General features: G+C 41.2%; 1 protein-coding gene across 4 annotated transcripts in view; it reads right to left on the bottom strand.

Annotated features, from left to right (window-relative positions):
* FNDC3B (fibronectin type III domain containing 3B) overlaps positions 1 to 25688 on the bottom strand; it is a 345183-nt gene that overhangs the window by 47777 nt on the left and 271718 nt on the right. For all 4 annotated transcript variants that reach the window (XM_047786565.1, XM_047786588.1, XM_047786572.1 and 1 more), the window contains 10 exons: positions 16293 to 16417; positions 14896 to 15070; positions 12751 to 12837; positions 11281 to 11419; positions 9344 to 9415; positions 6793 to 6911; positions 4621 to 4726; positions 3546 to 3718; positions 852 to 965; positions 369 to 518 (listed from right to left, as the gene is read on the bottom strand). In XM_047786565.1, coding sequence (XP_047642521.1) covers positions 369 to 518; positions 852 to 965; positions 3546 to 3718; positions 4621 to 4726; positions 6793 to 6911; positions 9344 to 9415; positions 11281 to 11419; positions 12751 to 12837; positions 14896 to 15070; positions 16293 to 16417 — 1260 coding nt within the window. The remainder of the gene's footprint in view (positions 1 to 368; positions 519 to 851; positions 966 to 3545; positions 3719 to 4620; positions 4727 to 6792; positions 6912 to 9343; positions 9416 to 11280; positions 11420 to 12750; positions 12838 to 14895; positions 15071 to 16292; positions 16418 to 25688) is intronic.

Raw genomic sequence — 25688 nt, 5'->3', positions numbered from 1 at the left:
GTCCAAGTGGCTTTCCCACTGAAATGTGCATCTCAGAAAATTCAGAAAGAAGGCATCTTCCCTAAGGAGCTGTGCCACCTTTGCCTTGGACTGGGTTCTTTACATAGTGAATTAACTAACAAGCCAGATGCAAGGGTGGTGAGAAATACAGTGGAGAAGATTTTGGTTTTCTTCCTACATTTCAGGACCTCTTAGAGGAGCAAAAATTAACTTTAAAATGCCAAAACAATTACATTTATTTTTATTTAATAGGACTCTTTGTTCATATCACCCCTCCTGATGGCCTCCATCATGAGCCTCTGAGTAAGCTTCCCAAAGAATCTTTCATGGAACACCACTAATAGTAATATCCAACTAGTGTCACCTACCTGTAGTCTACAGCAGTACTGCGCAGCAGGCAGCAGATCCCTCATTTCAAAGCCAGTGTCTGTCCCATGATAAATGAGTTCTAAGGATTCCTCATCTTCTCCCCATTCCAACCTATACTCTGAGATGTCGGCACCAGAGCTTTCAGGACTCTGGGAAACAGAAATTTAAGTGGTTAATTTTGTTGAAAAGTAAATACTATGATGTTTGTGTTCAACTAAATAAATTGAGAGAGAGAGAGAGAGCACACAATATGCCCCAGGATATTCCAATACATACAAAAGAAGAGCATGAAAAAGACACTTTCCTCTCAATTCTGACCAGTGATAAAATCTTTACAACTCTTCACAAGTGCCAAGGCAGATGCTTGTGTAAAAATCACCTACATGTGAATTTTAGCTTTGTACTTTCCTCATAACTTGCCCTGGGAGAGGAGCAGATAAAGTAGAAGAAACAAACTGGTGCAGACCACATGCCAGACTTACCTCCCAGCTCACCAGGATACAGCCATCGGGCGTAAAGGAGATACAAGGTGCTTTGCACTGTCCAGGAGGCCCTGCAGCAGTGGTAATTTCTGAGACATCAGAATAGGGACCATACTGAAAGAGAAAAACACACTCAAGCTTGTAGGTGTTTAGGTCTTTGTGTGTGTGTGTGTGTGTGTATTTGTGTGTACAGCATTCGCTTATAACCAAACAAGGGCTAGGCTAATGCCACTGTCAATAAAATTGATTAAAAGTATTACCTAAGGGTGCTCACTTTCAACTGAACATGTAGGTTTTCTCCCATATACATTCTGAGTGATATAAATGTGTGTGTATATACATATATATGTGTGTATGTATACACACACACCTGCATATACACACACACATATATGTGCACACCTACATACAGTTTTAATGCAAAAGAATTAGAAAGTTGGTTTACTAAACATTTTTGCCATGACATAAGAAACAAAAAATACTGACTTTCATTATACCACAACATTCTGCTTTAACTTATCAGAGGGCTACAGAGAAAACGAAGTCAGATGCACACTGCAGTTTAATTTTTAATGCATAAAAACCTATGTGGAATTGCTGGTTATCAAGTTTTGGGTTTTCCTTCTAGTTACTGGTATTTACCATTCTGAAAACCAATGATCCTGTTAATGTTTTCTCAGTGAGCCCCACCATAGCTGCTATTTGAAGTTTTCTGCCCCATCTTCCCTTTTTATCACCCTTCATGGATCACACTGTACAGCCAACCATCACCATTGATCTAAAACATGTCAAGGAAGCCATGACTGCCATGTTAATAGTGGAATATATGACACTTCACAGAGTAATTTTCAGGCTAATGAAGTAAGTGACTATATTTTTCAAAATGGGGAAAAAAGACTTAAAAAAAAAACCTCTCACATTTTCTAATACAATATGATGTGCAAATATACTGGGCATGGGGGAGAGGCTCTCTGAAATAGACCACAGAAGGTGACTACACATCAAATATATGGTTAACTTCTAATATAACAAGATTTTAAAATAAGGCTGAAAGTTTCTTTATATGATCAATTAGTGAAAAGAGAGAGAAAGTATAACTCAGGTTAGTCCAGCTGCATATTTATCATGGCAGAAATCTTCTGAAGTGGTGATGGGGAAAAGCACCAGAACAACAGTAAAACTGGGTTTCTAAAACATTGGTGATCATCACCATCCACCCTCTTTTTACTAGAAAAGTTTGGGTACACAGGCTTTCTTAACTTCTCACCAGTACATTTTTATTGTTTCCAGTTTTAGGGTATTTTTTTTTTTTTTAATTTAAATACCTGCATCTGAAATTCTTTCCTAATGGAGAATTAGAAGAAATCCAGCTCTTATTAAAGGTTGGAGATCCTACTTCAGACCAAATGCTTTCACAGTCAGCCTTGGCTAACATGAAATGCACTACAGACAAACACACTTCACTTCTGGCTCACCGAGAATTGGGAAGGTTATTGTCAACTTCCTGCCACTGTCAATTGGGCTTTCTTACTTGTAAAAATCTCATTGACTCATTACATGCATTTATCTGCATGGAATGTATCCTTACACATCACTGGCACTTTGTGGGGCTGTAGCAGCAGTCTGCTCTAACTACATCCTTCTACCGTCTTTTATGTTTCTGCCCATCTCCGACACACCAAAAAGCCCTACCAAAAAGCCTTTTCTGGGTCATTTCATTCTCATTATGAACCTCCCCCAAATCCCCATCACTCTGCAATTAAAAAGGCAAAAAACACTTTTGTGGATATTGTCTTTGTTTTATTTCAAGACAAAGAAATACTCTCCCAATCTCTGACAGCCCACCTTGACGACTACAAATGGAGTAATGGAAAGGACCACTTGAAATAAAACAAAGACAAATAAGCCTCCCTAGCTCTATCCCATCCACTTTTAAAAACTGACCTAAGACATTGCTGGGTGATTCAGATAATATGGTAAAGCTACTATCTAGAGGGTGACGTTCTTATTAACTTTGAACTTTTTTTTTTTTTTTTTTGTCTCTTTAGGGCCACACCCATGGTATATGGAATCGGAGATTCCCAGGCCAGGGGTCGAATTGGAGCTACAGCTGCCAGCCAACACCACAGCCATAGCCCATCTGCAATCTACACCACAACTCACGGCAACGTTGGATCCTTAACCCACTGAGCGAGGCCAGGGATTGAACCCACGTCCTTAATGGATCCTAGTCAGGTTCATTAACTGCTGAGCCACGACAGGAACTCCTAAACTCTCTCTTAGTAGAAAGATATGAGGATAAGAGAAATAAAATTTTTAATGCTGGGTCTACAGGAAATCAAGATAATGTATCTTCAGAAATGAGATTTGACATACACCTCTTCTTTTTATAATGGCTGCACCCACAGCATATGAAAGTTCCTGGGCCAGGGATTGAATCGGAGCCACAGCTATGACCTATGCTGCAGCTGTGGCCACATGCTAGATCCTTTAACCCACTGTGCCTCTGTAGTGACTCACACTGGAGCAGTCAGATTCTTAACCCACTGCACCACAGTGGGAACTCCTACATATACTTCTTTAATGGATGTCAAGGTTGGACAGATACTGCTAAGGAATTTGAGGACCATAGTAATGGAAGAGGTAGGACCTTACGTTTTTGTCTTTATCCTATGGGGATAAGCTCATACTCACCCCTCCGTCATTCAGAGCCCTCACCCGAAAGCGGTACACAGTTCCAGGAAGCAGGCTGCCAACTGTGCACTGGAGCTCAGGCCCATGGTACACCTCCGAAGCCACATCCTCGGGTTCTGTCATCTCCACACTGTACTCTGACACCTCACAGCCACTTTCAGAGGCAGGAACATCTGGGAATGGAGGATGCATTTCAGCTTAGAACATGTTTGTTTCCAATTGATCCTATCCCACCTAATTTTTCACAGGGTTTGCAAAGTATCATGTAGGTGGCCTGTCCTCAATATTTACAAAAGAACCCCCACTCCAAAAAAGAGAAGAGATACAGAAGAAAGTTTCTGAATGATTTAGCCATACTTTCCAAAGCAAGTATGTTTAATTACACTAACAAAGTATTTCCCAAACCATAGAAATTTTAGGCCTATTTCTTTACATTCTATCTAACACAAGGAAATGGCAAGAAATAGGCGGGAGAAAAATCTCTTTAACTTGAAACCAAAGGACATGTTAAATCAAGTTAGAGGACCCCAAACTGGCACAATATTTTGTTATATTTCAGACATAAGTGGTGGGGAAGAATAGTCTGACAGCGTTGTTCTGTAGGTTTATATTTGTAATTTTACATGCTGTAAATTGCTGATGTGACAAGAAATGTAGTACAGCTTGAGTTAATACTGCAAAACACCAGGACTCATATGTGACAAAGCAGCAAAGACAAGGAGGAGTCAGATGTTACCTTGTGAACTATTTCTTGGCTTAAATCTCTTAATTGAGCACAACTTTTATGCATAAAGTTTTTATTTTATGAATAAAGTTGAAAAATTCCTGAAAAGACTGGCTGCTCTGAAACATTTCCTAGAAAGATATGTGTGGCAGCATCAGGAACAGGAGGATGAGTGACAGCTCAGGGGAGAATACAAACCCAAGCCCATGTACGTTAAAAAGAATATGGACATTTTCAACAGAAACAGATATGTTTTTCAGAAGGAAGATCTAGAACTTAATTACAAAGCATTACGTTTTAAACTCAATCTCCAATTGTCCCAATTGGCAATGTGAAGATTTGTTCACTCACCCCACTCTAAGTGGACTTCTTTGTGCTTTGGTCTACCCAATACCCTCGGTGGTCGACACTGACCTGGTGCAATGCTTAGTGTGCGAACAGGGAGACTTTCAGAACACTGCAGGAGAAATACCGGAGAGAATCATACCTTAATTACTCTGAATTGATTAGAGCTCTAGATGCCAGGCAAATTCCATCCCATAACTGCAAAAACTACACTTTTTATGCAATAAGACCTTTGACTCTGTGTGTGTGTTTGTGTATGTTTTAAGTGTGGACAACACTGCCTACGGCACTAGTAAAACTAGGGTTTTTGGTTTTTTTTTTTGGTCTTTTTAGGGCCGCATCTGCAGCATATGGAGGTTCCTAGGCTAGGGGTCGAATCAGAGCTGTAGCTGCTGGCCACAGCCACATCAACGCTGGATTCGAGCCATGTCTGTGATCTACACCATAGCTCATGGCGATGCTGGATCCTTAACCCGCTGAGTGAAGCCAGGAATCCAACCAACATCCTCATGGATACTAGTCAGAGTCGTTTCTGCTGAGCCATGACACGGGAACTCCAAAAACTAGTTATTTCTGATGTCAGACTTGTAGACTTGAGTGTTATGTATCCTAAGCACACAATTATCTCCGTTTAAACCAAAATTAGGGACCCTTCATGAGGACAGAAGAGAACACAAAACAACAGATGGATGAAGTTTTTAAATGGTGCCATAAATGGCCCCACCATCCACATACAGAGCAGGAAAGCAAATAAAGTCTCTATTAATAAACCGAGTCTGACAGTCACCAGCAGGTTCTGTGAACACTAAAATAAGCAAGTCTTTTTTGCAGGATCTTGTTGTGTAAGGCAGGTGGTATGGAAGGTGACCCCTTTTTGAGAGAGAAGAGAAGCCAGGTGGAGCTCTGCAGCTCAACCAAACTCATCAACCTTCCTGAGGAAGAAAAGTGCAGGGGAGACGCACTTACACATCCAAGGAGCACCTCTGCCCCTGGGCGGCCTCATGCAGCACATCACACATGAGAGGTACTTGCTGATCACCTGGGGCTTTGATGTGGCTATACACCACCCTGGGAGGCACGGCATAAAAATCGTCTTACTGGACCTTTCCCCCCCAAGGAGATGGTGTATACACACAGTCTAGACATTGCAGTACCACTATCCTTGGCGGGAAAGGAAAATAAACATAAGACGATGTCAGAGGTGTGCTGACTGGCAAAATGATACACCCTAATGGCAGATGTTCTCTTGAAAAGTTAACCCAGCTGAAGGCTACAAGCCACCATTGCCCCCCCATTAATGGTTTTAAAACCATAATGCTAAATAGTCCTATGATGAAAATGTCTTTTACCACTCTGCCTCTTGCTCACTTTCTGAATGTTAAGTTGAAGACATCTGTATAATAAGTATCTCAGTTCAAGAGCACTTTATGTGTTTTTGTTATATTGTTTTGAGCCTATGAAAACACTGTGAGGTTGAAATCAAGGCTCCTGATGTGTTAAATGGTTGGTCTAAGGTCATAGAAATTGTAGACAGCATTGGTGATCATTTCAATATTAAGTCACTATGTTGTAGACCTGAAACTAACATAATATTGTAAGTCGATTACACTTCAATTTGGAAAAAAAAATTAGACAAATGGAGAACTGCTATTGCCTACAGATGTGTAGGTTGGGCACTGCACAATTGCAGGACATGTCATTCGGCTCAACCATGGATGTATATGGCTTTTACAATAATTTTCCAGCAGATGGCAGTAAAGAATCTCGAGGAAGGTGTGCCTCACATTCTCACAAAACTGCCAGATGTGGTAACAGCAGAGCTCTGCTGGAGGTCATATCTCTTTGCTCTAAATTTTATGCTTTTCTATCAGCGCAGTAGCCCAGGTTCACCCCCTTATTTATTAGCTAATGAGAATATCAGTCCACCTCAATTTTCAAATGTTGTGTGATCATGCCCAAGTCTGAGAAATAACTAAGTGATAAAGGTACTTGGAAAGCAGCACAATTCAGTTGAGAATCATTTGGGCCTATTTTTATATCATCTAAAGCACAATTCAAAAAACTCTAATGATGTGATACCATAGCTGGTTGCATTACCAAGATCAATTTTTAAATAGCAATTATAGACAGACTCTGAATCTGACCAGATATTTACTGTTATACCAAAACAAAACCAACCTGACTGTGTCCACCAGTGCTTATGCAGCATGCTCGGAGTTTGTACAAAGTGCCTGGTTTCAGGTGGGTGAAGGTGTACTCTGTAGCCGATCCACTGTACGCCACTTCCCACTGACTCGCTGCAAAATGAGATGTGTGTATGAGTTTGTGACTTTTGTCAAAATGTAATAGTATCAACCATTCTGGAGAAGAAAAAGCTCTAAGTGGTTTCCATGAAATAGCCACAGGGCTCTCTTTCCATTTCCTTTACAAAGTTAAATACTAAAATAACACAGAGTCATTTTTAATACTTTCTACTGCTGGCTAGACTACTTAATATCACCATGATTACATGTGCTGGCTGTGAGGTCTGGATGCTGGAAACCACATGAAATCTGCAGTTGGTCCCGTAACAGGAGACCAAGGACAGTTGGAGCAAGCGCTGAAGTGGTACTGGTGTGAGAAGCCCTGGGGCCACCTGGCTCCTCAGGCTGCTCAGTGCGAGGTTCCTGGTCAGACAGAAGAGTCTCCCTACTCTTATGTGCCCAGAGGTTGCAGTGAGTGAAACCCTCCCTGTACAGACCTGGTCCTTAGTATAAAGGTCTACTGTCTTCCTGCAGCCCTACTTAAAAGACGAAGAATTCCCATTGTGGCGCAGTGGTAATGAATCCGACTAAGAACCATGAGGTTGCAGGTCAATCCCTGGCCTCACTCAGTGGGTTAAGGATCCGGTGTTGCTGTGAGCTGTGGTGTAGGTCGCAGACATGGCTCAGATCTGGCATTGCTGTGGCTGTGGCCGGCAGCTGTAGCTCTGATTAGACCCCTTGCCTGGAAACCTCCACGTGCCATGGGTGCGGCCCTGAAAAGATTCAGTGTGACCCAGGTTATCCAACCACTTCTTGGGATTAAAGAAAGCAGCAAGGCCCCTGGAGGGGCCTAGGTGAGGTTGGTGCCACCCGGCAAAGAGCACTGGGGTCGCTTCAACCAACTGCCTGCCTGCCCCACAAACCTGCGATGTTTACTCCTCCTCTGTTTCACTTCCAGTGACACTGTGTTCCCAGTAGACTACTTTACGAAGCTTTGCATTCCATGAAGTTGTTTTAGGGAATACTTCTGTGTTGTTCCATGACAGTTACTAAAGTAACTTCCACAAATGCCTTCAGCTGCTTATTACATCAGAGTTACAATGAAGTCACATGCACTAGGGCTGAATGACAATGGAAACCATTAAAGACAGTTATCCTGACATTACTGATTAAAGAATCTGTCCTGAAAAGGCAACTGGGAATTAGGATGACTGAGGAGATTCAACCAATCATTGATGACGCGTGCTGGCAGGCAAAGTATAGAATGGCATCTAGTTTTGATTTGTCATTAGTGGTCAAGAGAACCAAAAAAAATTCAAAATACATTTAGATTTTCATAATGAGCCACTGCAGAGATATGACTTCTAGGTTAGGGTTTTAGCAGAGAACATGATTTTATGTTAAGAACAGCTGTGCCCATCTCAAAGCTTTCTCATGTTTTCAGCTCAAAACAGGGCCTGACTAACATGAAAAACAAAACACTCCAGATGGCTTTCATGGCACAGAATGAAAAGCAAGGCATACACCTGCATTGCTTGTTTGTAAAAGTTATTGCTAATTTTTTCTTTTTACCATATACATAATCTTTAAAAAAAAATTTAACAGTTACAGATAATGCAATGTCATTTTTAAAGTTCTGATGATTAAGCCTTTTTCTGTCAAAGTGTAATAATTGTGTGTGTGTGTGCTTAGGTCCATACCTGCAGCATATGGAAGTTCCCAGACTAGGAGTCGAACGTGAACTGCAGCTGCTGGCCCACACCACAGCAATAGCAACACTAGATCCTTAACCCACTGTGTGGGGCCAGGGATCAAACCCTCATCTTCGTGGATACTAGTCAGGCTCTTTACTGCTGAACCACAATGGGCATTCCAACTAATAAGTTTTATTAGAAAGAAGATCTAAGAATTTTTTTAAAGGCACTATAGAGAGTATTTGACCTCTAAACTCTACTTCAACTAATGTGACTGGTAACGAATAAATAGATTTGACTCAGAAATCACAACAAAAATGAAAAGACATTTTCTGAACTTGTTATAAAATGTGGCACTTGTCACCAGGCCACAACAATACTCTATTTTCCCATCCATTGTACAGGAGAAATTTTTTGGTTACCAAAATCATTCGCTGTCTCCAATTTATTCTTCCTGCTGATTGCTTCTGACACTTTCTCTGCTTATAAGAATTCCCAGAGAAAGCGTGCCAAGAGAGATGAAAAATACATTTATCCTATTAATTAGGCTCTCTGGCTTAAAGAAATGACATAGAAAATTTTAAAGACTTGATCAAAATGTACAGTTGAAGCAGACTCTGATCTCTGATGCTGTGTTTGAAAGAAAAAGACTGTCAACATGTGATTTAAGGTTTTTTTATTGTAGTAACTCTATGATTTAATGATTGCCTGCTATTATTATACAGATGTTCATCATATGAGAAAATAGGGCTTGCCAACTGGATTTGAATAAAACAATTTCCAAAACTTTACCTTCAGAATTTCCATCAGTAATCTCCAGCAAGTACTTCAGTATTTCTGAGCCACCATTGTCCTTTGGAGGATCTGGTGAAAGTAAGCAAATATCTTCTTAAGTTATGAAAGCATTTGATTTTTATTGATAAGTATTATTAGAACAATAGAATCATATAACATTATATTGTCTTAATTCTGGATTGAACCATAAAGTACAAAAATTAATGTATTATTTCACCCAACTCCTTTCTTAAAAGCAGAACAAACAAAAACAGCACAAAACCTCATTAGTCAAAGTTTGTAGAGCTAGAAATGTCAGAGTTAGGTTATTTAGTGAAACATGAATAAAACTTAAAATACAATTTGATTTTTTCTAAGAGCTATGCTCATAGATTTGAGAATTCTGAAGCCTGCTCTTCAATATTTGATGGTTTTTATATAAGCTGAAATATTCATATATTAAGTTTTTTTCCCTTTTTTATTTCACTTATATCACCTGTGACTAGATTCTTTTGAGAGATGAGAGGGAAGGAATTAGAGGTGCAAAACTTATTCACAAAATAAATAAAATATCAGGACATAGTAAATCTGTTCCATTACAGTTTGCTACTAAGCAGACATATATCTCTAGTGAATCTGATATAAAACCAGAGCAGTGGAGCAATGAGAACCTGTGCCAAAGAGGTGGTCTGAGGAAGAGGTTCTGGCTTTACTACAAGAGCCCCGAGCACTCTGGGTATCTGTCTACTACTAACTCTGTGCCTGTAAGAGTTTCCTTTTCTGAGCATAAAAATACTGGCATTATAATTCTGTAAACTATACAGAGTTTACTTCTATCATTAGTTGGACATCTCTATTTTAGACATACACTCTGGTTACTCCTGAAGATTTAGAAACCTTAATTCCCATCTCCTTTTACTTGGAAGTTCCATTAGTGTATGCAAACTTCAGTAACAGATATTTACAGCAATAATTTAAAAGTTAAATATTCCAACTATGGCTACTAAAAGTAAATATTCAGTGTTGACAGAACTTTCCAGGATTTTCTAAGGAAAAACGCTTTTGATCTGGCCAAAAGCACATCTAGATTTTTATAGTTTCTCTTAATCACATCCATCTTCCAGGGACTAATTCTACCTCAAAATCATTGGGTAACTGAAGCAGTTATATGTCTCAGGGGTTAGTCTCCAATAGTGATTTAATAATGTTTTAAATTCCCTTTGTATTACTTGATTTCCAGGTAAAATCTTATTTTAGATTTCTACTTTCTTTTCCTTTTTTTTCTGGTTATGTAGTTAATATTACTATATGACTCACACGTGTCATAATAGTTTCACAGACAACTGCAAATATTTATCAACATTCTGATGGCAGTCATTTCACTGAAGTAATTCACACAGCAAGTGAGCCACAATATCCTTCCACCAGATACCCACAAATACCACATGATGAACTTCAATGTGAAAAATTCCTGAAGTTTATGACTCTTGATAAGATGACAATAACAGCAAAAACTAAAGTTTTCCTAATTCATAGTAACTTAAAAATTCTGTATGTCACAATTTAATTCAGAGGACATACCTAAATTTTGACATTTATTTTCAATATTAACTTTATAAATCAGTTTTTATATGAAATATTGCTACTTTTTGAGGGCAAGCCATTGGAGAATGAAAGACATATTCAGAAATTACCACATTCAAATCAGTAATACATTCCAAATTTAGGAGGAAAAAATATAATCAGAAAAATCATAAAGTTAATGAAAAGCTCTTAAAATGGTCAATTTTACCAGTTTGTGGAATTCTTAGGATGTTTCTCATACAGCTATTCCAAATGTATAGAACTCCCTTAAGTAATACGGTTTGCTGTTTATTGGTCTGTCACTATGGAAATTAGTAAGTTTTTAAAAAATCTGTCAAAAAAGTGTCAGTATGAGCACCAACAAAACATACCCCATTTGACACTAAAGCCATGAGATGTAACTGGTCCTTTAATGAGGGGTCTTGTAGGAGGTCCAGGCCTGTCAGGACTCGTTGTACAAACCAAAACTTCACTTGGGCAGCTTTTCCCTTCCATATTAGAAGCAGTCAGCTACAACACAACCAAGGAAACAATATGCTTTAGATACCAGGTATTAAACCAGTGGTATTAAACTTTCCACATGGAAGATCAGGGTATCCATAAACTCACACAGACAGACATTCTCTCTCAATCTCACACCACTAATTTATAAGTGTTTCTTTAATGGGGTACTTATTTTCTATATAGTTTTGCTATTAACAACTAAAAATAAAACAATAAGGTGGGTATTAGCTAAAGACATTTTTTACCCTTTCAAGAGGACAAAACAAAACCAGTATGTCACCACCTGGTTTATAGTGTTTTGTGGAAAGAAAATATGGGGGAAAAGGCAGACAAAAATAACCTCGCTTATTTAAGCATAGGGCAACGCCACCTTGTGGACAAATGCTAGCAATGTATCTATGTTCTCATAGCCAGCATCAAATAACAAGGGTTTTCTAAAATATCCAAAAACTATCATTTTCCTCTAATAGTCACACATTCCACTTGATAATCTAACAATTATTTATTGAGTGACTACTGCATATCAAATAACACCATTTGGCACAAAAGTTAAGAGAAGGAATGGTGGAATCAGAAGACAACCACATCTCTTCAAAATGCAGTGTTGCACTAGAAAATACAGTGCTGCGCTAGGATCACTAAACACTACAGCAGCACAGAAGGCAGCCTGCTGTTTCCTCTCTCTTAAAGATTGCAAAATTGTCTTGGGCAACAACACAAAGTCCCACGGTGACATTAATGGTGACTGTTGATGACAAAAGCAGAGCCCGAGGGGGGAGGAGGTGGGTAACAGCAAAGAAAAAGAGAAACAGGTGAGAAAAGAAAATGGGCATAAGAGCAAAGGAAAATGAAGAATAAAAGGGAAGTCTGATTAAAGTGAGAAATTCTGGAGAGAAAGGTATGAAGTGCAGGTGAGAGAGGTGTGCTGGGCACCTGGTTTGGGTCTTCATCCATGTTGTAGTGCAATTTATTACAGCACATTACAGCTGCACTTTGTTACAGCTTTTCTTTCTCAAAAGTGGATTTTAAAATTAAAGTATGGGAGTTCCCTGGTGGCACAGTGTGTTAAGGATCGGCATTGGTGTAGCTGTGGCGCAAGCTGCAACTGTGGTGCATGTTCGATCCCTGACCCAGACTTCCACATGTCTTGGGGTGAGGCCAACAAAAATAAAACAGAATAAAAGAGTGATGTGTATTTTACACGTATTATTATAACAGTGTAAAGTGTAGCAAACTTGAGAAATTTTTAACTTGTAGAGTCGATTTAAAATGGTATGGGGTGAAACGTAAAACAGCTTCATTTTTAAGCAGTGCAGGTAACAAAATGACTGACTCACCCTGAATTTATACTGTGTGCTTCTTTTGAGATTTTTCACAGTACAGGTTAAGTCCTCTCCAGTGTATTTCGGGTGGAAAAGGTTATCCTGAAAAGGCAAAGCCAGAAAGAAACATCAGTACCATAAAGTCCAGGCCTTAAATACTTTGTATGTATAATTTTTATATTGCCTCCTTCTATCATCACCAGTGGGCCACAAGTCTGATTCTTTAAAAGTGAAAATGTAACTCTATCATATTATAATTTATTCTGGATCTGGGCAACTTTATTGTGAGACTAACACTAATTTGAATGAGAACAATGCTCTCTCTTTGAGAGAATGTCAGTTTGCTTTGGAATAGGTACCACCATACGCTTTTCTCACAGAGTAAAGTTTTTCTGGTTACTCAATAAGCATTTTAAACAAAGAATTTAACCACTAGATTGATAAAGCAGTATATACTTAAAAAATTATTTAACAATGTTGTCATGAAGGTCTTCTTGCACTGAGGTCCTCACTGTTGAGCTCCAACATGCTATGTAGGAGTTTCTGTCGTGGTTTGGTGAAAACAAATCTGACTAGTATTTGTGAGGAGGGTTCGATCCCTGGCCTCGCTCAGTGGGTTAAGGATCTGGTGTTGCTGTGAGCTGTGGTGTAGGTCGCAGATGCGGCTCGGATCTGGCGCTGCTGTGGCTGTGGCGTAGGCCAGCAGCCACAGCTCGGATTAGACCCCTAACCTGGGAACCTCCATATGCCGTGGGTGCAGCCCTAAAAAGACAAAAAAAAAAAAAAAATCTGAAGATTTCCAAGGTGTGGGGAAAACATATAAAGCAAGTGATAGAAGCTTAAAAAGAAAATGTTATGTAATAAACCATGGCTGGGCTTTCTGACACAGTGTCCCCTTTCCGGCCAAGGGGAAAACGACAGCTTGGATGGAGAAAACATAAGCCTTCAAAGGGATAAATATCCTACCAAAGCTGAATGTACAGAATTCATTCAACAATACCCTCAATCACGCCTGCATTCTCCGTCTATTTATCCATCCAACCTTGGAGCCCCTTCTATGCATCAGGCTCTCTTCCATGCTCTGGGGGTTTAGTACTGCCCCCAAACAGACAAAGCCCTGTCCATCAGAAACTTACATGACAGGTGGAGAAAGCAATTTAAAAAAATCCTACCATATAAGTACGAAGCATGTCATGTGGAGTTAAGTGATATAGATGAAAAATAAAGCTGGGGAAGAGGACAGAGGGGTGAAAAGCTAGGAAGGTGCTGCCTCTTATAGCTCGGCAGGTTCAGTAAGGTGGCCACACACGGCTATTCCTATTTAAATTCAGTAAAATTAAAAATTATGTTCCTAAATTTGGGGCCCAGAGGCACATTTCAAGTGCTCAATAACCATGCGTGGTTAGGCGTGCTATCTTATTGGACAGCACAAATTACAGTGCATTTCCATCATCGCAATAAGTGCTTTCGGACAGTGCTGTTTTATAGAGTGGTCAGGGAAGGGCTCTCCAAAGAAGTGACAGGTGAGATGAGACCCAAAGGAAATGAGGGAAGTGACTCAGGGATGTCTCAAGAGACCTGCTGGCCAGAGGGCACAGGAGCTGCAAAGTCCCTGCAGAGGTGCAGAGCTGGCATGTTCGGTGAGACCTCAGTGGCAGGGGCAATAAAGGCCCCAAATACAGAGGACCTGGAAGGTACTGTAAAGAGCATTGGCTTTTCCTCTGGAAGAAAGGGGAACACATTGAGACAGGATGGGTTCTGAGCAGAGCAGTTACCTGATTATATTTGGACTTAAGAGATGCACTGTAGTAAGGACAGAAGTAGGGAAAATATTTAAGAGGCCATTCCAATAACCCAGGGGCAAAATGCTGGTGACTCGAAAAGGACAGTAGCTGTGGAAATGTTGAGAAATGGTCAGATTTCTGGATAACTTCTGAAGGATGTTTAAAAGGATATATATCTAAGAGGTCAAAGATGACTCCAGGGGTTTCTGGCTTCCCCAACTGAACGGTCAGGATGCCATTTAACCTGGGAAAGACAGGTTTCTGCTGGTGGTTACAATAGTGGAAATTAAGAGTTTAATTTGGCAGTGCACCTTGCAGTTATGGTATGACTGACTTTGTGGAACACACACAAGGGTGTAAAATGTGCAAGACTTACATTTTCATCCTCCTGGATTTCCAAGGTGTAGGTGACAACTTCCTCAGGTGAACAGCCTTCTGGTTTATTCCACTGCAACGTGACCCAGGTGACTCCAGCTCGAACAAGTCTTGGTGCAGAGGGCATCTGAGGAATGTTTCCTAACGTGTAGCACACCACCTCTTGGCTGTACCCACTGCAGAAGAATAGATCGGTTTAGGAGAATGGGAGGGGTTTTGGCACTTCCAAAGAGCAGGGATAAGCCTACCACTGCTTGACCTGCTTGGGATGGAAAGTCTGAGGCCTGACAAGCTCAGCAAGCAAAGGCAGGCAAGGATCCTCAGTGGGACATCCCCAACAGTAACTTCAATTTGCCCAGTTCCTGCCTTTTAGTCTGCTACTGAAAAGCATACCATGTTACAGGACAATATATTTTAAAAATTTATCTCTCCCCACCCCCTACCCCAAACACCCAGCAGAAAGTACAGCATGGTGTGACGCTGGCAAGCTATGAGCCACGGCTACCAAGGAGCTTTGAATTTAATGTGAGCACAAATAACTATCTTCTGATAAAATAAATCTTCTACAAATATATATGGTGCTATTTTTTCAAAAGCTTGTGGATGCGTCTAATTCATTTATTTATAAATGCTTGAACTTCATCATTATGACTTTTCAGCCAGTAGACTCTAAAAATACAATGGCTATCATGGTAGGGAAGGAGGGCTGAAAACCTTGTGATGTTAAGAAGTTCTTTAGGCTGGAAAAAAAGCTTGGGACCAATGATGTACTGAACCTTTAAGAAGATTTTCAATAAGCAGGGATGAAAGGAAAAGTTTTTCCCTTAATCAAGAGTTACCCAGGAAGTGCAATTGAAATATGGTCTTTTCAAAGCATCTTTAATCCATTGATGCTTCACCATAAACCTGTTCTCGCCTTTTCTCTAGCAGCCTGGAGGCAAGTCATGTGTCCTACACAGTCCAGATTTTCTCCAGCCCTCTGAGTATCTGCCCAGGCTTGATAACAATGGATGGCTCAGAACTCTTTCTTTGTATCAGGAAACACTCACTCATAATTGAAAAAGGCAAGTGAATGAGTAGCTTCCTAAAGTGGTGAAAGAAAAAGGCATGTGATCTGAAAAAAAAAGAATCCCCAGAGGATTCCTTTCAAAATCTGTAGTTGCGTTCCTCTTGATTCTGAGACCCCTAGTGGGCCTTTGCATTACAGCCTGCAAGACGGCAAGGAGGCCACACAGTGGCCCTTATCACCTCAGGAGGGGCTGGTAGCCTCTCCTTGGGACTCCCTTTCTGAAAAATCTCCAACTGCTTCAGTGTGGAGACAGCAGGCTGCAATGTGAGAGGAAGACTCAGAAACACCACACAGATGCTTAAAGGCTTGAGGACAAGGAAACACCATACCTGGTGCCAATGTCATTCCGAGCAGCCAGCCTGAACGTGTACCCCATTGCTGGACACAGTTTTGTCAACTTGCAGTGCTTTTGGCTCCCAAAGAAGCACTGTCTGAAACCACTGTTTCTTTTTCCCTAAAAGAAAACAGTGAAACAATGCACATAAATAAAATAATGCAATTTTTTTTTTAAATTAAGGAGCATTTTGAATAACTTTAATTTCTTTGTTCGGATCAACAAGACCAAGAGAAGGAAAGTGCTTATACAACGAAGTGCCATCCTTAACACAAAGCCACTACAGAAGGTTCTGTACCTGAGTTGGTGATGCACGATACCTGTGATATTTCTAAAGCAGTCTTTGGTCAACAAAACTAAAAAGGCTCTTTTAGGCACAAGGCAATGCTCAATTTCTCAGATTTTCTTCCTCACTGGTCAAACTGCCCGATCGGACCCAAAGAGTAAGTTTGTAGCCTCACAGGCTCTCTAGCTCTGGACCTGCACTGTGCTCCCCTCCTTCTCCACAGCCCAGCACCTTGGACTGGTCTATTCAGCTCCATGAGACACACAGAGTTCTCCCTGATCCCATCTCCTCTCTTGCCTGCAGCAGCCCCCGGACCCACACATGTACATTCTGGCTGGTAAGCTGCTTGCCTACTCATCCAGAAACACTGGGTACATGCCTTTGAGTTACCCTGTGCACATCTGGTCCCCTCGAAGCAGTGCTTTGGACAATCTGGGAGTTCATTCAAATATTGCAGAGTTGAACTAAATGTCTAACAAGCACTGAAACATCAGCTGAATTCATCTGTATGTATTACGGCCATTCTTAAGTTTCTTATGAGGCTGGAAATACATTTTTCATGGGTTCCAAGCCTTATATATTGCTTTGAATCCCTTGAACTAAAAAAGAAACACTCCAATGGGTTCTCTTAATAGATCTGAGTAAGGAAAAAAAAAGAAACCAAAAAAAAACTACCCTGAGCCATGCTCAGAGCCACTCCTGAGAGAGACATATCAGCAATTTTCTAGAATACTTCATATCCATAATCCACAGCATTTTATCTATGTTCATATAAAAGAAAACCACATGCTAACGCTGGATGAATCTTGGCATTCTAATCAGTCAGTGGGGCCTAGGACTTTGAGGAATATGTGTGAAGTTCTCAGTTTAAGAAACAAAGAAAGCACATTTTTCTCCTAAGCAAATTTAAGTATTTCCTTCAAGAAGGCCTCCAGGAGTTGCTGTTGTGGCTCAGTGGTTAACGAATCTGACTAGGAACCATAAGGTTGCAGGTTCCATCCCTGGCCTTGCTCAGTGGGTTAAGGATCCGGGGTTGCTGCGAGCTGTGGTGTAGGTTGCAGACTCAGCTTGTATCCTGCATTGCTGTGGCGTAGGCCGGTGGCTACAGCTCTGATTAGACCCCTAGCCTGGGAACCTCCATATGCCACGGGAACGGCCCTAGAAAAGGCAGAAAAGAAACAAAAAACAAAAAAGAAGGCCTCCAAATGTTTACTACAAAACAAACAAAAAACCAACAAAAACAAAAACAGGTGAAGTTTAATTAAAAATAAACCTACAACTAGATGTGAGGTATCACTGAGCTGAACAGATTAAAACCAACCATGCCACATTTCATCCTCAAAAACTCTTCCCGGAGTTCCCGTCATGGCGCAGCGGAAACTAGGAGCCACTGAGGTTGTGGGTTCGATCCTTGGCTTTGCTCAGCCGGTTAAGTATCTGGAGTTGCCGTGAGCTGTGGGGTAGGCCAGCAGTTGTAGCTCTGATTTGACTCCAAGCCAAGGAACTTTCATATGCCACGGGTGCAGCCCTAAGAAGCAAAAAAAAAAAAAAACAAAAAAAAAACCAAATAAAAAAAAAACTCTTCCCAACTCTCCCCTTCGAAGCAAGGTGGTGTCCTTTCCAAGGCAGAGAGTGGAAATCCTAACAATCTTCAAGATCCAAAATTCATTTTATCAAGGGTTCAAAGTACACTCTGGTGTAAGGATGGAAAATGGGGGGAAATGGGGGAAGTAAAGCATAATGTTTCTCAGCTGCTACTTGAGCAAAAAAAGTCATTCTGTGGCTGGCAAATCATGCCCTTATGCTTACTTTAACCTTGAGTGTTAAGGCTGCTGCAGACAATTTATTCACAGAAAAACCGCCTATACATATATTTGCATAATTACATCCAGTGTCTGATTACACTCTAAGCGCTGCATGCCCTGGTATGTTCTATATCCATTTCAGGCAGCAGTGTGATCTACCTTCTTTCCTCCTCTATTTCTGAGCTCAGAGTAAACAGTGCAAGAAAGGCACATCCTGCCGCCACGGAAGCCTCATCCCTTCCAAGCCCGATGCTGGCTCCCCTTCAATGCCTCATTTTTCCTATTTCTTTGTTTGGTCTCCTTTGCCCATTTCTGGTGCTTAGAACTACAGCCAGTAAATAAAAGTCAGTATGTGCCTTACTAGGTTGATTTGCTTTAATATGGTGAAAACCAGACTATGGTTTAAATGAGAAAAAAGAGTGGGGAGGCATCAATGATGGGAACTAGTGAGCACTGGGGCTCACTCAAGAACTGGGAGAGAGGCATGCAGTGACCTTCAAGACATTTTCCCATATTGCTAACTTTTTAAAAAAAATTTTCTACTTCAGTATCACGAACAGTTGCTAAACAACTCCAACTTGTTTAGATAAATCATGCCAAATTTTCCATCTTAATACCTTCCAAGGCATACTGCTATGTGCATAGACCTCAAGAACCCAGAGAAGGACCCAGAGGTTGTTGGAACTTGAGAATCAAGTTTTGTTTTGTTTTGTTTTTTGGGGGAGGGGGAGGGTGGTCTTTTTAGGGCCACACCCGCGGCATATGGAAGTTTCCAGGCTAGGGGCTGAATCAGAGCTGCAGCTGCCAGCCACAGCAACGACAGATCCCAGCTGCATCTGTGTCCTACATCACAGTTCACAGCAACAGCAGATCCTTAACCCACCAAGCAAGGCCAGGGATCAAACCGGGATCCTCATGGACACTATGTCAGTTTCTTAATCCACTGAGCCACAATGGGAACTCCAAGAGTCAAGTTTCAGAAACAGTCTATTTGTAGAATCTGAAGGGGTAAGGGTACACATTTTTCACAGAATTAAAAAAGTAAAGCTTGTTGGTGTTTAGAAGTCACTGAATATAAAACAAAAAAAGGAGAAGGTAGGTTAGCAAAACATTTCAGATACAAGAAGCTTTTATTTTATTTGCTTTTTTTTTTTTTTTTTTTTTAAGGGCTGCACTCACTGCATATGGAGTTTCCCAGGCTAGGGGTCCAATTGGAGCTGCAGCTGCTGGCCTACAGTCACAGCAATGCTGGATCCAAGCCCCATCTGCGACCTACACCACAGCTCACAGCAACACCAGATCTTTAACCCACAGAGTGAGGCCAGGGATCGAACACGCAATCTCATGGTTTCTAGTTGGATTCCTTTCTGCTGTGCCATGATAGGAACTCTGAGAAGCTTTTAAATAATAGAAGATATTCATGTATAACGTAACAGTTTAATATAAAAGGGATATCCATGAAGAAAAACTAATATTCACAGAAGTCACTGCAGTGCAGAAATAATCTACTGCTGAGAGGTTAGTAAGTGAAGATGGAGAGTGCTGTCAGCTCCAGCGTGGGATGGTTCCCCAGCCACCTGGGTTCTTCCGAGACAGACCACTCCACGCCCTCAGATGGCTTTAGGCTTAAGCATGAGTAAATACATGGTCAAAGGTACAGGCCATGTGAAGAATCTGCTTGTAAACCAAGTGGGATCCCAGACTGCAAACAGCATTTATAAATAAAATATTACCCAGCTCTTCTTGTTGATAGAAATGGATGGGTTTTATTATTATTATTTTTTAAAGATAATGCTTTAGAAGATTAAAAGATGCAGAGAAACTGACAGGAGTGATAATGTGACTGTTTATCAGAAATTAAATATGCCCAAGTCACTACTCTCAGTGAAGTTTTATGAATGGTAAATCACAGCTCCCATATTTGATAGGTTGCTTGGCTCCAAATGATTCTGAGATAATCTATGTCATGTTCTTTTTTCTAATAAAATCTAAAGTACACAGGATTACCGAGGCATACTAGCTTTACTTGGAAAGGCAACTTATTTTTGAATAATTTAAAGTTTGTGTCATGCAAAGTTTCCTACTAAACACAGTCCTGATGGGAATAGGTAATCACTTGACACTCTGCAGGCCTGCTGTCATCAGTACTTGGGTCAAACACAGGCAGCAGTGTCCCCTGTGCCTCAGGCCTTGTCCTGGCCAGCTACTGCTGTGAGGCCACTTGGGGTTCATCTCCTACAAGGGCTAGGAGAGGCTGGTCTATAAGGGAAGATCTAAGGTTTGGATGCCTGATAGCACTTGGAATCTACACCTTGGGGGATCAGAACCTTCCTGAGTTGAGCACTAGAGCTCCTGTTCTCCTGGGGAAGAAAAGGAAACTTCACCCTAATTAGAGAAAGAGGGGATGGAGGCTAGAAGCCCAAACCCTTCATTATCCTGGAACAGACCTAGCCACTGGGCTCTGACCTCATGGGATATGAAGCCATATAACACCCAGCATGTTCTGGACTAACTTTCTACTGTCAGTGACCAGGGAAGATTTTCAGGGTTCTCTGGCTTGTTTCCCTTTCATAATCTTGGGCATGTCCAAATGCTTTTTCTGCCACATGCACTGAGTTCATTCAAGGACAAGGTTAATTTTATTAGAAATGTGAAGAAATCTTGAATACAAACCAACCATGTGCTAACAGACCTCAAGGTGCTCACTCTGGGGTGGAGTGAGGCATTACAAGCCTGCGTTGCTTCCTTTTGCAGCTGTGTTCCTTTTCTCGCATAAATGAATTCAGTTCTTGCAGATCTGCCACCATCCTACACCTAGACCTAGTCTGAGAGCACCCAGTCAACACCCTGGGCCTTACGACAAATGGAAGTGTTTTCTGCTTGGGCCCCAGGGTGTTTGTCCTCTTCTTCTGGTTAAAATTGCTCCCCAGAAAAGCACTCCATTTGCTAGCAGCTGAATTATACACACGGCAGATATCAGATTAGTACTTCCCTCATCCTGAGCTCACTGCTTTGCTTCTATCAGCTCTCTTACCATTGAACAGAAATACACTGCCTGTTATCTACATCCTAGGCCCCTCTAGACTAGCTCCATCTCCATTCCCTCCAGCCTGTCTTAGGCAGCCCGGTCCCCAATGCCACCGCAATTCTACTGACCACAGAGTTCACTGGACCTAGTCTGTTAGTCTCATTTACCTGATCCTTGGTGAACAAGTGCCTCTTTTCGGTTCTAGATTCACACAGTAAAGGGAGGCACCACCTTCAGGGGAAAGTCCCAGAATACTAAACACTCCACTGGCATCTGCCCCTGCTCCATTCTCATCCCTACTCCCTTTCTAGAAGAGTCACACATTTGATGACAAGTCCTAATAATACTCAGAGTCCAGATATTCTTCTAGGTCCCACAAGGTTCCTGCTACATTCTCAAGAATGCCAGCTTTTTGCCAGACTGTGAAGGCGCCCAGTCTTAGGAGGCAGGGGCGAGAGAAGGCAGCATGGGGGAGTGTGTGAAATGTAACTCATGGGGCTACACAGCAGACAGTGACTCACCCTTGGAAACATTTTTCAAGATGTGTTAATATAAATAAACTTCAGGGACAAAGATATTCCTCCCCCCCCACCCCAAGGGAATGCCTATCAAACATTATTTCACTCTTTTAAATGAAATTTGGGGGTAAAATAGAAATAAAAGGTTTAAAATATTTTAAGGAATATATTCTCTATTTTCTCATTTTATCTTCTGCCCTTTTATAACCTACTTGAATCTTTCTACTCTAGTTAAAAATATAAATTAAAAAATATAAATAAGATCATAAATAATACATTAATTATCCCCTCAAAAACAGGGGAGGGAATACTTCGCTGACCTGCAAGTCACCCAGAAGAGGACACATGAAGGGTGACAACAGAGACATTAATTGGCAGGAATGCTGTTTTTCTCATGGGTTCCCTCTCCTTACCATTACAGGAGCAGGCAGTGAGCTCTTCCATCTGATGGTGCCATGTTTGAGCACCACTGAGTCAGGGCTCACAGGCTAGCAGAGCTGAGCTGGCATGAGGTCTGAGGTCTGTCATAGAACCACATCTCTGGCTGCACATCTGCCTTCCTTCCCTTCTTCCCAGAACACTCAGAGGAGAGCAGGGGTAGGAAAAGAATTAAGTTGTACTTTCAAAGTCCACGACCTTGGATCTAACAGTCTTAGAGCATAGGACCTAAAACACCGTATGTGCTACACAAAGATAAAGGTAAAAAGATGAATGGACTAAAAGAGTCAAGAGAGCCTATGTCACATGGTGACAATTTTAAACATGTCCAAACATTCTCTGATTCCCCATTCAGTGAGGAACAAAACCCTTTCCCTTAAATGCAGGCGGGTGAGTAACCCTCTGTATCTGAGAAGCTGTGTATGTGACTTTTAAGGCTAGGTCTGAAAAGGGGGAGAACACTCACTTTTGCAATTCTGACTCCCCTGAGGCTGCCATGGTGTGAGAGAGCCTGAGACGAGGTCCCACCCAAGACAGTAGTGATGCTAGACTTGTGAGCAAGGTCCCTGCCAGAAGGTTCCAGCCCCTAGCCAATGACCCTCCCAGGTGAAGCTCCAGAACTTGTGGGACACAGACCAGTTAACCCCCCAGGGCCCTGTCCAAATTGCCAACCCAGAATCCATGAGGTAAGAAAGTGACTGCTTTAAGATATTAAGTTTTGAGGTAATTTGTTATGTAGTATTAGACTCATCTATTTTGATGTCCACATGTGTTTACAATATAAAGTTTTTTGGTAAACTTTTACAAATTCCTCCTGCACTATAAACAGCCAGGAGATAAGGGAGCAGAAGTATGCATGCTAGTACACAAAACCAGTGTTTAACTGGTTAGTTAACATAAACCAGTGTTTATGCCTGAGTAAAGCCTTCTACTTTCCACATGCTTTTCCCCTCAAAGCCGTCTAATAAAGTAAGGCCTCTCTAAATAGATTTTTTAATGATTCCTATAGAAGCTAAAAATGTAACAAGACTGCTGAGGATAAGGATCCACCAAAATTGCTAATCAATGGCAATGAAATTACTTCATCTTATGGAGAAACATTTTATACTGATTTAAGACTTTCTAAGAATGCTATCCCAAAAGTTATAGAGGATTGTGGGGAGTTTTTGTTTGTTTGTTTGTCTTGTTTTTTTGCTTTTTAGGGCTGCACCTGTGCCATACAGAAGTTCCCAGGCTAGAGGTCGAATCAGAGCTACAGCTGTCGGCCACAGCCACACAGGATCCGAGCTGTGTCTGAGACCTGTGCCACAGCTCACCACAACGCGGGATCCTTAACCCACTCAAGTGAGGCCAGGGATCGAACTCACATTCTCATGGATACTAGTCGGGTTCATTAACCACTGAAACACAATGGGAACTCAGAGATTTTTAAATATAGTCAAGCAAAAGTCTTTTAGGTTTAGGTATGGCATGGCCTAAAGCCTCAGAAGTGAGCAAATTAAATAACCTTTCAAAGGACTTCCACAAGTAATCAGGTTTCTACTCTCTTTGGTATCTGTTTATACACATAATGCAATAAAGTTCCAGCAGAAAAGTCAATACGGATGGGTTTGCTTATTTGAAAACTGGTATCAAAGTATAAAAAGTATTTGATTTCTTTCATAAAATGCAACTAATTTTTAAAGTTAAAATATGTTTATAAGTAGCTGCTAACTGAGAACAAACAAAGGTATTTTTTCAAGTCAGTTTTCCTTCTTGATTAACTTAGTATCTTCATAAAGCTGTCCTCAGTACTTGGGAAGATGAATCCTCAAAATGGGTTTGTTTCCTGTTGAGGAACTTAACATATCCATGGCCAATTCTATACATGTAACTCACACATACTACTGCTAATTCAGGCCACAGTATTTCCTGCCAGGAATAATTCTGGGCATTGTGGGGAATATGGTTCCTCTGGTTAACATTTCCAATGACCCTGGACTGCACCAATAATCTCAGAAGCTCATATTTCCAACACTGGTACTAATAGATGAAGTTGGCTGATATTTTCAATTGCCTTCAAATTAACAGATTGGAAGAGACCCTTCCAGTTCCTCTTCCTGGCACAAGAAAACACAAGAGTGCTAGAATCCAGGGTGTACCAGCTCCCTTTGACCATGTGACTTGTACTCTTTCTGATGTTTTCTTGACCTATGGCCTCTTCCCTTTGACCTCCTTCTCTTACAGGTTCTTTCACAGCCATGCCTGCTACCTTCCCAAGCTGCTCATACCAGGTTTGATAACTGCCTGCTAAATAAGTAACATGCATCTAGTTATTGGTAGTCATGTGCCCACAGCCCATGGCTGCTGGATCCAGACATGGGCTGAGTGATTCTGGGCTGGACACTCTCTGTAACAGCCAGTTCAACCTGTCAGGAACATCAACGATAAATCAAATAAAAAATAAGGCTGCACTGGCCAACTGAACTACTGCCAGGCCCAAGCATTTAGTCTGCTAGTACATCTATATTTAGAAGTTGTTCCAGCACTGGCTGACCCTACACAGCATCAAAGACAAATGTTGGCTTGAGGAATAAAACAGCATGTATGTGTTCAGCATAACCGTATATAAGAAGGGGTTCATAACAGGGAGGTGGGAGATACGCCACATCTGGGTGGACTCAAAAGTTCTTTGTGCCAAACCTCACTCTCCCCTCAGTGATGCCTCTTTCATTTGACTGACTACTCTGGCACAGAGGAACCTTCAAAGGTAAGAAAAGGGGGTGGGATAGTTTGTGGCTGCATGTTACTAAATAAATACTGCATGTATTTTATTCCCTGACACACTGTTTTTTTTTATATTAATGGGAGAGGCTTGGATACCTGAAATAGCCAAGGATGCTCATCAAGTTTCCTGGTTTAAAACAAATGAACATAATATTCCTCCATATCTCTCCAAAGACAGAGGTTCACCTGATGTCAGATGCTCTGATAAGATCAATGTGTGGCAACTGTCCCAGTGAAGGGCAAGGAAAGGAGGAACCAGGGGGTGATTTTAGAACAGGCTGCCTGTACAATTTATAAGTGAACCAAGGGATGGATGGGCTCAGTTCACCCACAGAGACAAGGCCCAAGGTGGCCACCCTCCAGCTGGCAACCAACAAGGGTGACAAATGAGTTGATAAATCACGTGCTAAGGATCAAGATGCGCATAGGTAATTTAGCCTCAGCTAGAAGCTCCCCACATAGTCTGCAGCCCAAATGCATAACACCATCCTGTACATGTAACAAATGGTAAAAAGTATAGAGAATCTGCTCCTGGTGTGTAGATGTCTTG

The sequence above is a fragment of the Phacochoerus africanus genome, chromosome 1 (genome assembly GCF_016906955.1).
Source record: "Phacochoerus africanus isolate WHEZ1 chromosome 1, ROS_Pafr_v1, whole genome shotgun sequence".
NCBI classification, from domain to species: domain Eukaryota; kingdom Metazoa; phylum Chordata; class Mammalia; order Artiodactyla; family Suidae; genus Phacochoerus; species Phacochoerus africanus.
Note: the sequence above shows the minus strand (reverse complement) of the source record. Positions and strands in the feature narration are given on the sequence as shown.